This window comes from Aulonocara stuartgranti, assembly GCF_965226115.1.
Source record: "Aulonocara stuartgranti genome assembly, chromosome: 23".
NCBI lineage: Eukaryota > Metazoa > Chordata > Actinopteri > Cichliformes > Cichlidae > Aulonocara > Aulonocara stuartgranti.
The window spans coordinates 43,526,127-43,538,050 of NC_138958.1; the positions used below are offsets into that span (position 1 = coordinate 43,526,127).

Genomic DNA, 11,924 nt, shown 5'->3' on the forward strand with positions numbered 1-11,924 from the left:
CTCCTTGCTCCTTTACTTCCATTAGTTCTCCTTTCCCCTACTCTTATAGTATTTTTCACGTTAACTTTGCACACACCCAAAAGTTTTCTTGCTTTTTCCACCTGCACTTCTATGTTACAACCAATCAGTAGATTTCCATTTCTGAGTATCTTAGCATATGTGATTTCTCCAACTTGCAGACCTGTACAGGCCTTCGACCGACTCTCCTGCTAATCTCACTCACTAAATCCAATAAGGTAGGTCCTCCTTGGGCTCTCACACTCTGGGGCCTCTGGATGTCTGGGGCCTGGATCTCCTCCATGCCTGCTTCATGCCCTGGGGGACGGGGCTATGGCTCGCTACATCCTCTAGCAGACCATTACATGTGGAAACCATTTGAATACAAGCGCGCTGATCCACACAGGTGTGCACACGGATGTTCACTGCTCGTAGACTTAAATTACACCTTTCTTGGCTGCTACTTCAAAGCACATTGTGCGCTGTCTGTCCTGTGTGCTGCACAACAACATTGAATTTTTAGTATTTACTGCTGTTTACACTTAGCTAGATTAATGCGATGGTGTTGTGTTTAGTATGTTGCTTTGTTTTTTTTGTTTTTTTTGCTTGTTTTCTATTCTTCTCCTCTCAACAGGTGATCCAGGAGATTTTTTTTTTCTCTCTCCCTTTCCTATCCCTCACTCATGTCTGTCCCGTCTGTAACATCTGAAAATAAAATATAATAAATAATAAAAACAAAGGTCGATCAAATGGACCAATACGGCAATGCCACGATGATCCATTTGGCAAAGTAAATCCATTGGGTATCCTTGTTGGTCTTCAGACAACAATTCTGATGGCTAAAGGACCAAATGGGACAGGCAAAAAAAAAAAAAAAATCCACTTAGGTACTCCTGAAATCCAAACACACACTAACTCCAACAACCACACCATACATGTTGAAAGCACACAGCTCTCCAAACCTCCACTCCTCAACCTCATGTGTCTCTCCCCCCTTTCCCCCATAACCTGTTTTCTCTCCCCTTTATAGAGAAGGGCTCAAATCATCACCAGTCAACTACTCCCTTTACTCAACTCCAAATAGCTGCCAACTGGACTAGAGAAGAATCTCCACTCTCACATGGGTGTGGTCCACATCTCACACAAGAGATTTACTCAATTATTCCACCACGCCACATTCTGCAACATGTAAACCTGAATTCTGTGTAACAGCCGAGAAGTATGAAGTGGAAGAACACAATGCTCCTTTTACCATCAGATCATACGAGTATTGAATTTAGACTTCAACTGTGACACGTGAATAAATGCGCTTTTGTTTTCTTGTAATACAATATTGTGTAATGAAAGATTCAGATTTAATTTAAGACACTTCTGATCTTTCTGAAGAAGAAAAAACAACTAAATAAAAGTGGTTTGAGGTGTAATAAATCTATCTTTATTGAGGTCATCTGCGATAATAACACCCCGATTAATTAACACTTTACACCAGCAAAATAGCAAGTAAGAGTGGTAATGCTGGGCAACAAAGCAACAAGGAAAGTCAAAGAGGGACCTGGGAGCATACAGTCTAGAACAGGGGTCGGCAACCTGCGGTTCCAGAGCCGCATGCAGCTCTTTAGTCCTTATACAAGTATTTAACTGAAGTGTATTTTATTTGTGTTAGTTCTTTTAAAAATTGTAATTCTAAATTGAAAGATTATTGCGATCTTGAAATATAAAAATAAAATTATATTTTATTATTTTTCGTCACTCAAAATAAGCGTCACACTTGTGGAAGCCAGTATACCTGCCGTGCATTTATCGAGACTTTCAACTCCAGGTAGGCCAAGTATGGAGAAATGTGAAAAAAGAAAAATATCAGAAGAAAATAGAACATTTAATGATGCCTGGGCAGATTCATTTGCATTTACTTCTGAGGAGGGCAGCCTACCAGTATGCCTAATATGTGGCTTGCCGATCTTCGGATCCAGATACGTATGTGACGTTGTACGTGAGCAGCTGTTCTCCACCATGAACTATGTTAAAAACAAACACCGCTCACGCCTCACAGACGAGAGCTTACAGTCCTGTAAAGATGGAAGTGACTTTGTACAGCCCCGATTTGCAGGTGCTGTTTGCAGAGGTTCAGGAGCAGAAGCAATTTTTTAGTAGCATAGTGCTTTTTAAAAAAAAAATTAAAATTCAGATCAAGGCTACTTCTTTGTTCATTGTATGTAGTTTCACTTCCCCTGTCACGTCATTAGTCAGTCAGCCGTTTCCCCATGTGTCCTCTCTTCCCGTGATCACCTCCTGTGTACATTTGTGTCCACTATATGTTTTTGTCAGGTCGTCTGTTATCTCCCCCATAGTCACAGACAAACTGTTTCCTAGTTTTCTTAGTTTTTCTAGGGTCCATGTTTTTCACGTGCCATCATCCAAATAAAAGATTGCTTTTTGTTAAAACCTGCTAATCCTCTTCAAACTCTGCTTCTAGGTCCGTTCAACAAAACACACTGGCGTACCTTGCTGTGATGTGATAGTTCAGCTTTTTAATTCACTGAAAAGAGACCTTAGACTGGGTGTCTTTCTTTTTTGTTATAATTTTTTAAAAGTTCGAAATGTATTCCTTACATACATAAAATTAAATTTTCTCTATAGCACTTCATGGATTTAACAAGCAACACACTATAGTTGTTTATACAAAGCATAAAGAAAAAAAGAAAAACAATTTATAGAGTGTTATCTTCATGTTAGATGTCAAAACAGTATTTGCGGCCCCCAGTGTTTTCTTTTCCGTGGAAACCAAATCCAGTGACTCTGTGGGTGTTCAAAGTTGCTGACCCCTGGTCTAGAATAATTATAAAAAGACAGAATAAATAAAAAAAAAAAGTAGAAGTGGGAACAGTCTTTATATAATCTTTATTAGTAATTTAGTCCCGATTTGTCTCTAATATTTCTGCATAAGATCTATTGTTTTATTCTGGCTCTTTACAATTTTTTTGTTATATTGCGCATTAAAATAAATCATTATGATAGTCCTACTTTGTCAGGCTATATTTCCCTAAGAGGACCTTCACATAAAAGGCAAGAACAGCAATGCTGCACCCCAAACCCAGGAAGTATCTCACACAGCACGCAGGATTGAAAAGCCCTATTGATAATGTGCAAAAACTACAACATTACATTACATGCTGTACTCCAGTGTGACTTTCACATCAAGACAGGGACACAGATAAACACAAATCCTGTATAAAACGTACAAATATGAGAAATATGAACATTATAAAAAGAAAATCAACACTGAGCACAGCACAGCACTTAAGTGTAAAATGCTTTAATGTATTCACAGCCATAAAGTAGAGCCAAAATTATAACCCAGGCTGTTTATGAAAAGGTGACACTATTCGGTTTTTAGCAGGTATGAGAGACTGAAGAAGGGTTAACTAGAGTTTTGAGGGTTTGACCTCAAAAAATTGAACTAACAGGAAGAGAAAATAAAAAACGGAGGTTTTCATGTGACTGGAAGTACAAGGCTGTGCTTTCTATGTGGTCATTATGTTTAGAAACAGGAAGTGTAATGTGATTCACACTGAAAGACTGAAGAGGAGGGGTGCTATGTGATCACCAGATTTTTTTTTTATTACTTAATGAACTAAAACGAAAAGACACACGTTACAGTGGATGTTTTGCTTTTTGAGAGGGCCAGTTTGGTGATCACATCTTCTAAGATAAAAAGTGCTGTGAGGCGACTGTTGTTGTGATTTGGCGCTATATAAATAAAATTGAATTGAATTGAATTTCCTATATAATTCATGAGCTCTTTCAATGGTTTCATCTCTCTATACAATCAAAAATAGTAAAACACTGTTAGACTAGCCTGTGAGGATTTAGCATACACACACAAATGATAGCTGATAGCATCACACGGTTGCTGAAGATTTGTCTGCTCCACACAAAGAATGACAATCTCCTGTTCCAGTACATCTCACAGCTGCTCTAAAGGACTGAGGTCCTGGATTTGGAGACCTGCGGATTTAAACAGTTTAAAGTCAGCGCTGCAGATATTTACAGATATTACTGGATATATGTGGATGTAGACTCTTGGAGTCAATTCATATAATTCTTTTAATAGGAAGAGCCACATAAAAGGCATATATTAAGTCAGAAGAAAAACGTTACCACTTTTTCTTCAAGCAGGAGTGCGATGAGAGCAGCTACTAAAGCAAAAACTGTCAGTCCTGCTATTGTAGCTATTACAATCACTGAGGTGGAATCTGTGAGAAAAGCAGGAACAATGTTACAATGGACAACGCTAATACATCAATTATAGATCACAGGGAAATGTAGGCCTATTGAAGTCATTGTTATTAGATGCAAATTCACTCAGATATCATCACTTTATAAATCTGTGACTTTGAAAGAGTTTCTCACCATTATAATCAGCAGTAGCAGCAGCAAACACCTGCTGGACCTCAGGAATCGTCACCATCACCTCTCTGTGAGGAGCAGAGAGCACTCGTGCTGCACATCCCACCTGTGTGCTGTGTTTACGTGAACCTGAGAGCACAGCTGTAGTGGTGACAGTGAATGTAGCGTTGGTGTTGGACACACTGACAGTGTTGTACTGTGAGAAGCTGAGGTCTTGTTGTGAGACACTGAGTGTTACAGTGGGAGCAGGTCGACCAGTGGCTGAACAGGAAACAACCCACTCTTCAGTAGAGTTTGACTCTCTGACATCAACAACAGGTTCATGCAGCTCTGTGAAGGATCAGGAGATATTGCAAAGACTACATTGTCAAGAAGAAACCAGCTTCTGACGCATTTCATAGTAGCTTTATTTGATTGAGTCTAATCTGCTTGAAGAAAGTAAAAGTTCTTACCATAGACTTGGAGGCAGGTTCTACCAGTGAAGGAGCCTTCAGGATAAGTGTTAAACAGACAGTGATAGCATCCTTCATCCTGCTCCGTCACATTCCTGATGACTATGGAGCAGTTCTGTAGTCCAGTGTATTTAAACTTGACTTTATTGTTAAAGCCATCATTCACTCTCTGACCATAGTACTTGCTGTAGGTGGCAACATTTGTCTCCACATCACGTGAGATTTTCTGCCATGTGACCTGAAGGACGTCTTTAGTGTCCAAGAGCTGACAGCTGAATTCAGCATCTTCTCCCACTGCTGCCAGCACAGTCTGCTGTGTTTGGATCACTGCTGTTAGAGCTGCATGGAGAAAATAAATGAACGGTTAGATGTGAGAATGAGGAAATATTAGTCAGTGAAAGAAGCAGCTTTTCTTAGCTTATCTTTTTATCCTTATCCTGACATGAAGTCAAACATTAACATGATAAAAAAAACAATCAGCATCAAAGAGAAACACTGGTTACTGTTTCCTACCTTTTGGAAGGACTCCACAGACAAAAAGTAGATAGACAAGCACACAATATGTCATTGCTGTTATAAAGTGTCAAAGTTTGAGATGAACCCGAGAGCTCTGTGGATATAAAAAGATGTCAGGTTTGTATTGAATAAATATATGCATGTACTACACAGAATTCTGTGCAGACATACAACACAATGACTGGCGAGTTTTAAAAACACAACTTCAATTAAAGAAGATACTTCTGTTTTCATGGTTTTCTTTCTGCTTTTTCTCAGGGCTTCTGTAAAAAAAAAGTTAAGTATGAAGTTTCAAATTACAACGGCCACAAAAAAGTGGAAGTGAAAACGTTGCTATTTGCATTTCTCGCATTCCTCATCTGAATCAGATCCTCAAGACAAGATTACAAATAACAACACCTCCGCTTCGCTGGAATCCTTATTTCAGTGTCTCTGCGAAGTTAAGATCTGGATGGCCTCAAATTTCTCGTGATCATCTTGTGATCATCTTTGGACCAAGCTGCAATTCTAGTACCCCGGATCTTGACCTGCGCAGTTTAGCACCTTTTGTTAAACTGCATGCAAAAAATTTGGGGGTTATACGAGATAGTAAGTTTACCTTTGAGAAACAAATTGACTCTGTTGTATAGTCGTCCTTTTTTAAAATTGAGGCTCTTATCCAAGGTGAAATCCTTTTTATCTTTTAAAAACCTAGAACGAGCAATTCACGCTTTTATCTTATCTCAACTGGACTACTGTAATTCTCTATATGTAGGTGTTAGCCAGTCTTGTCTAGCACGGCTCCAGCTGGTCCAGAATGCTGCAGCTCGTCTCCTGACACGTTCAAAGAGACACGAGCATATTTCCCCAGTGCTCGCCTCACTTCACTGGCTCCCAGGCCGCTTTAGAATTAAATACAACATTTTGTTGTTGACTTACAAAGCGCTGAACAGTCAGGCTCCAGAACATCTGTCTGACTTACTGCAGCCATATATACCCCCTAGAGATCTAAGATCAAGTGATCTCTCGCTCTTGGCCACTTTTAAGTCGAGGCTGGTCCACAGAGGTTACTGGGAATTTGTGTTTGTGGCAACGAAAATGTGGAATGATTTACCTCTCCACATTAGAAAGGGCCCGACCATCAGTCTTTTCAAATCCCATCTTAAAACACATTTATTCTCACTGGTTTTCGACACCGCATGAGAGTTACCTGTCTGTCCACCTAATCATCTTTTATCAGGTATTTGTTATTTATGTTATTTGTTACTGTGTAAACTTTTTCCCTTCTTTGTACAGGTCAACATTTTGTTGTTATTATATGTGCTATATAAATAAAGTAAAGTAAAAGTAAAACCTCAGTAAATAAGTTTTTAACAGGAATGCATGAAAAAAATTCAAATAAAGTATTCATCCCATCAGGTATGAACTGGTTTTATCTGAACTGCACACACTCAGACTCTCAAATGACAAACCTGGTTTTAAAGCCTGAGAAGATGAAATGTATTAATGTAAATCAAAATGCCATTTTTAATTAAGGGAGAGATTAATGGACAGTGTCCGTGTCAATGAATGCCATCGGTGGTTTGTCAGAGATAATATTCTCATTTTGTAACTCTGTCACAGCGCATTACCTTCATTAGATAGTTGGAGGATTGAGGGTCTGCAGAATGACACGCAGATTGTAAAATCTTCTGTGTATCTTGTTTCATCCCTGGGGAGACGCCACAGTTTCATTCCTTCATTAACGCTCAGCTTGTAGTTTTTATCACTCTAATGCATAAGAGTCCTCTGATTGCAGCACATGTATGTAGATGAAACATGTTGCTTTCACTATATTAAAGGAGAGGAAATGTTCAAGTCTGAAGTCACAAAAATCTGCTGTTCCAGTTCCTCCTGTAAGATGGACTAATATCACTAAATTATCCATTTAGCCCTACGACAGACTGGCGAACTGTCCAGGGTGTACCCTGCCTCTCGCCCTATGACAGCTGGGATAGGCTCCAGCGCCCCCCGTGACCCTGAAAATGATAAGCGGAAGCGAACGGATGGATGGATGGATATCCATTTATGACTGTTACATGCTGTTGTTGTGTGGCCATTGCCTTGAAATACGTGAAATATCCATCCATCCATCCATCCATCTTCATCCGCTTTATCCGAGGCCGGGTCACGGGGCCAGCAGCCTAAGCAGAGAGGCCCAGACCTCCCTCTCCCCAGCCACCTCCTCCAGCTTATCCGGGGGAATACCAAGGCGTTCCCAGGCCAGCCGAGAGATATAATCTCTCCAGCGTGTCCTGGGTCTGCCCCGGGGCCTCCTCCCGGTGGGACATGCCTGGAACACCTCACCCAGGAGGCGCCCAGGAGGCATCCTTGTCAGATGCCCGAACCACCTCACCTGATTCCTTTCGATGTGGAGCAGCAGCTGCTCTACTCTGAGCCCCTCCCGGATGGCCGAACTTCTCACCCTATCTCTAAGGGAGAGGCCAGCCACCCTTCGGAGGAAGCTCATTTCCGCCGCTTGTATCTGCGATCTCGTTCTTTCGGTCACTACCCACAGCTCGTGGCCATAGGTGAGGGTAGGGACGTAGATCGACCGGTAAATTGAGAGCTTCGCTTTTACACTCAGCTCCCTCTTCACCACGACGGACCGGTGCAGCGTCCGCATTACTGCAGCTGCAGCCCCAATCCGTCTGTCGATCTCCGGCTCCCTTCTCCCATCACTCGTGAACAAGACCCGAGATACTTGAACTCCTCCACTTGGGGCAGGAACTCATCCCCGACCCGGAGTGGGCACTCCACCCTTTTCCGGCTGAGAACCATGGCCTCAGATTTGGAGGTGCTGATCCTCATTCCCGCTGCTTCACACTCGGCTGCGAACCGTTCCAGTGCGAGCTGGAGGCCCTCACCCGATGAAGCCAACAGAACCACATCATCCGCAAAAAGCAGATGACGTGAAATATATTATTATTATATTAATGAAATAATTATGTATTTTAAATACAGTTGGAAAATGCTTCAAACATTGATAAGAAGAATCCACACAATAAAACAAACAAACAAACAAACATGTCCCAACAAGCAATTTAAGACAGGACAGCTTTACTGTCAGTGTGCGAGGACAAAGTTACAGCAAACATCCCTCCTGGAATGAGGCATGTGATTAGCAAAATATGAAAAGACATTATTTATCATCCAACAAAAGGTTTAAGATTTAACATTGGATCTCTAACTCTTTCTCTCTCTCTCTCTCTCTCTCACACACACACACACACACACACACACACACACACACACACACACTAACAAATCAGCTAAAAACATTAAGCTTGGTGGTTTTCATGTGACCATCATGAGGCTTACGCGCAAGTTCACTAAGGAAGCTCTGTAGTCACACGTCTGTCTGCTTCCCGGGTGTTTGGCAGCTAATGTAAGTTTTACATCACTTCCACTTTCCCATGCTTGTCAAGCTGGTTGTGACATCACGGGTCTAGTCCAATCAGCACTCAGCCCTCCTTCTTTAGGCCAATCAGCCTTCACTCCATGTACTTAAAATCTCACTGCGCATCTGTGATTCTTCTTTTTAGATGCCTTCGTACAACCCACCTCCTCCCCATCGCCACCACCTTTCACTCATCTCTGTCAGGCGCCATTCAAGCCTCCATCTTCATCTCCACCACCAGCATCTATACTCTGGGGGTCCTTCCCTAATCGCTATCATAGCTGTGATTGTGTTCTGCTGCGCTGGACCATCGGAGTCTAACCACCAATGCATGAACTAGACGCGTGGTTTCTCTCTCTCTGTCTTTAGCTGTTGGTCACATTTATTTGCAAGTCAGCTGTAGGTTGATGATCCTAAACTATTTCAGCCGTCACACGCTGATGTTGAACTCCACCCGCTGCATCATATCTGCACCTAAATGGCAACTTGAAACAATACTTAAATCTTCATTTCATACATGTAAAGTGACACAATGCATCATTAATGATATATCAGCATCAATGATAACTGAATAATAATAATAACCTGTCGGTAAACTATTAACATAATCACATCAGTGGTTTATAACACAAAGATGTTTTTAATCTCCAGTCACATCAACAATACATTTGTTCAGCACTGCTCAAAATTCAGTCTTCCTGCTGCTTCTGATGAGAACATCAGGTTGTTGTCTTGGTGATTTCTCTCAAACGCTCCTTCGTTTCTGACCTCGCTGCCCTCTGCTGTGAATAAAGATGCTTCAGTCCTTCAATGAAAATAAGAAATAGTTTTATTTGATCACATGATTAAAGTACTCTGAGAAATAGCCTGGACAGAGGAAAGTGAGCAAAGTGTTTAAGTGTTTGTGGTTGGTGTTAGATTAGGCTTGAAATTAAAATGATAACAGAGGACTATGGACACTTATTAGAAGAAATGAAAAATGTTTCTAATTACCACGGCCACAAAAAAGTGGAAGTGAAAACGTTGCTATTTGCATTTCTCGCATTCCTCATCTGAATCAGATCCTCAAGACAAGATTACAAATAACAACACCTCCGCTTCGCTGGAATCCTTATTTCAGTGTCTCTGCGAAGTTAAGATCTGGATGGCCTCAAATTTCTCGTGATCATCTTGTGATCATCTTTGGACCAAGCTGCAATTCTAGTACCCCGGATCTTGACCTGCGCAGTTTAGCACCTTTTGTTAAACTGCATGCAAAAAATTTGGGGGTTATACGAGATAGTAAGTTTACCTTTGAGAAACAAATTGACTCTGTTGTATAGTCGTCCTTTTTTAAAATTGAGGCTCTTATCCAAGGTGAAATCCTTTTTATCTTTTAAAAACCTAGAACGAGCAATTCACGCTTTTATCTTATCTCAACTGGACTACTGTAATTCTCTATATGCAGCTGTTAGCCAGTCTTGTCTAGCACGGCTCCAGCTGGTCCAGAATGCTGCAGCTCGTCTCCTGACACGTTCAAAGAGACACGAGCATATTTCCCCAGTGCTCGCCTCACTTCACTGGCTCCCAGGCCGCTTTAGAATTAAATACAACATTTTGTTGTTGACTTACAAAGCACTGAACGGTCCGGCTCCAGAACATCTGTCTGACTTACTGCAGCCATATATACCCCCTAGAGATCTAAGATCAAGTGATCTCTCGCTCTTGGCCACTTTTAAGTCGAGGCTGGTCCACAGAGGTTACTGGGAATTTGTGTTTGTGGCAACGAAAATGTGGAATGATTTACCTCTCCACATTAGAAAGGGCCCGACCATCAGTCTTTTCAAATCCCATCTTAAAACACATTTATTCTCACTGGTTTTCGACACCGCATGAGAGTTACCTGTCTGTCCACCTAATCATCTTTTATCAGGTATTTGTTATTTATGTTATTTGTTACTGTGTAAACTTTTTCCCTTCTTTGTACAGGTCAACATTTTGTTGTTATTATATGTGCTATATAAATAAAGTAAAGTAAAAGTAAAACCTCAGTAAATAAGTTTTTAACAGGAATGCATGAAAAAAATTCAAATAAAGTATTCATCCCATCAGGTATGAACTGGTTTTATCTGAACTGCACACACTCTGACTCTCAAATGACAAACCTGGTTTTAAAGCCTGAGAAGATGAAATGTATTAATGTAAATCAAAATGCCATTTTTAATTAAGGGAGAGATTAATGGACAGTGTCCGTGTCAATGAATGCCATCGGTGGTTTGTCAGAGATAATATTCTCATTTTGTAACTCTGTCACAGCGCATTACCTTCATTAGATAGTTGGAGGATCGAGGGTCTGCAGAATGACACGCAGATTGTAAAATCTTCTGTGTATCTTGTTTCATCCCTGGGGAGACGCCACAGTTTCATTCCTTCATTAACGCTCAGCTTGTAGTTTTTATCACTCTAATGCATAAGAGTCCTCTGATTGCAGCACATGTATGTAGATGAAACATGTTGCTTTCACTATATTAAAGGAGAGGAAATGTTCAAGTCTGAAGTCACAAAAATCTGCTGTTCCAGTTCCTCCTGTAAGATGGACTAATATCACTAAATTATCCATTTAGCCCTACGACAGACTGGCGAACTGTCCAGGGTGTACCCTGCCTCTCGCCCTATGACAGCTGGGATAGGCTCCAGCGCCCCCCGTGACCCTGAAAATGATAAGCGGAAGCGAACGGATGGATGGATATCCATTTATGACTGTTACATGCTGTTGTTGTGTGGCCATTGCCTTGAAATACGTGAAATATCCATCCATCCATCCATCTTCATCCGCTTTATCCGAGGCCGGGTCACGGGGCCAGCAGCCTAAGCAGAGAGGCCCAGACCTCCCTCTCCCCAGCCACCTCCTCCAGCTTATCCGGGGGAATACCAAGGCGTTCCCAGGCCAGCTGAGAGATATAATCTCTCCAGCGTGTCCTGGGTCTGCCCTTCACCACGACGGACCGGTGCAGCGTCCGCATTACTGCAGCTGCAGCCCCAATCCGTCTGTCGATCTCCGGCTCCCTTCTCCCATCACTCGTGAACAAGACCCGAGATACTTGAACTCCTCCACTTGGGGCAGGAACTCATCCCCGACCCGGAGTGGGCACTCC

The 11,924-nt window shown here is 41.6% G+C and overlaps 1 protein-coding gene across 1 annotated transcript; it reads right to left on the bottom strand.

Annotated features, from left to right (window-relative positions):
• Positions 1–2,876: 2,876 nt before the first annotated feature.
• Positions 2,877–6,704, bottom strand: LOC309701000 (OX-2 membrane glycoprotein-like). The gene is made up of 5 exons (XM_082524965.1): positions 5,370–6,704; positions 4,857–5,195; positions 4,408–4,734; positions 4,156–4,250; positions 2,877–4,002 (listed from the first exon to the last, which is right to left on the bottom strand). The coding sequence occupies exons 1-5, from the start codon at positions 5,422–5,424 to the stop codon at positions 3,973–3,975; spliced, it is 846 nt and encodes a 281-aa protein (XP_082381091.1). The 5' UTR covers positions 5,425–6,704; the 3' UTR covers positions 2,877–3,972.
• Between the last annotated feature and the right edge of the window lie 5,220 nt (positions 6,705–11,924).

What these genes read in the sequence shown, in the direction of transcription:
- LOC309701000 (XM_082524965.1), bottom strand. Translation starts at nt 5,424, where the DNA reads ATGACATATTGTGTGCTTGTCTATCTACTTTTTGTCTGTGGAGTCCTT. An exon ending in CTGTGGAGTCCTTCCAAAAG is followed by an intron (nt 5,196 to 5,369) that starts GTAGGAAACAGT and finishes TTCTCCATGCAG; the next exon opens with CTCTAACAGCAGTGATCCAA. An exon ending in TCCTGCTTGAAGAAAAAGTG is followed by an intron (nt 4,003 to 4,155) that starts GTAACGTTTTTC and finishes TTAAATCCGCAG; the next exon opens with GTCTCCAAATCCAGGACCTC.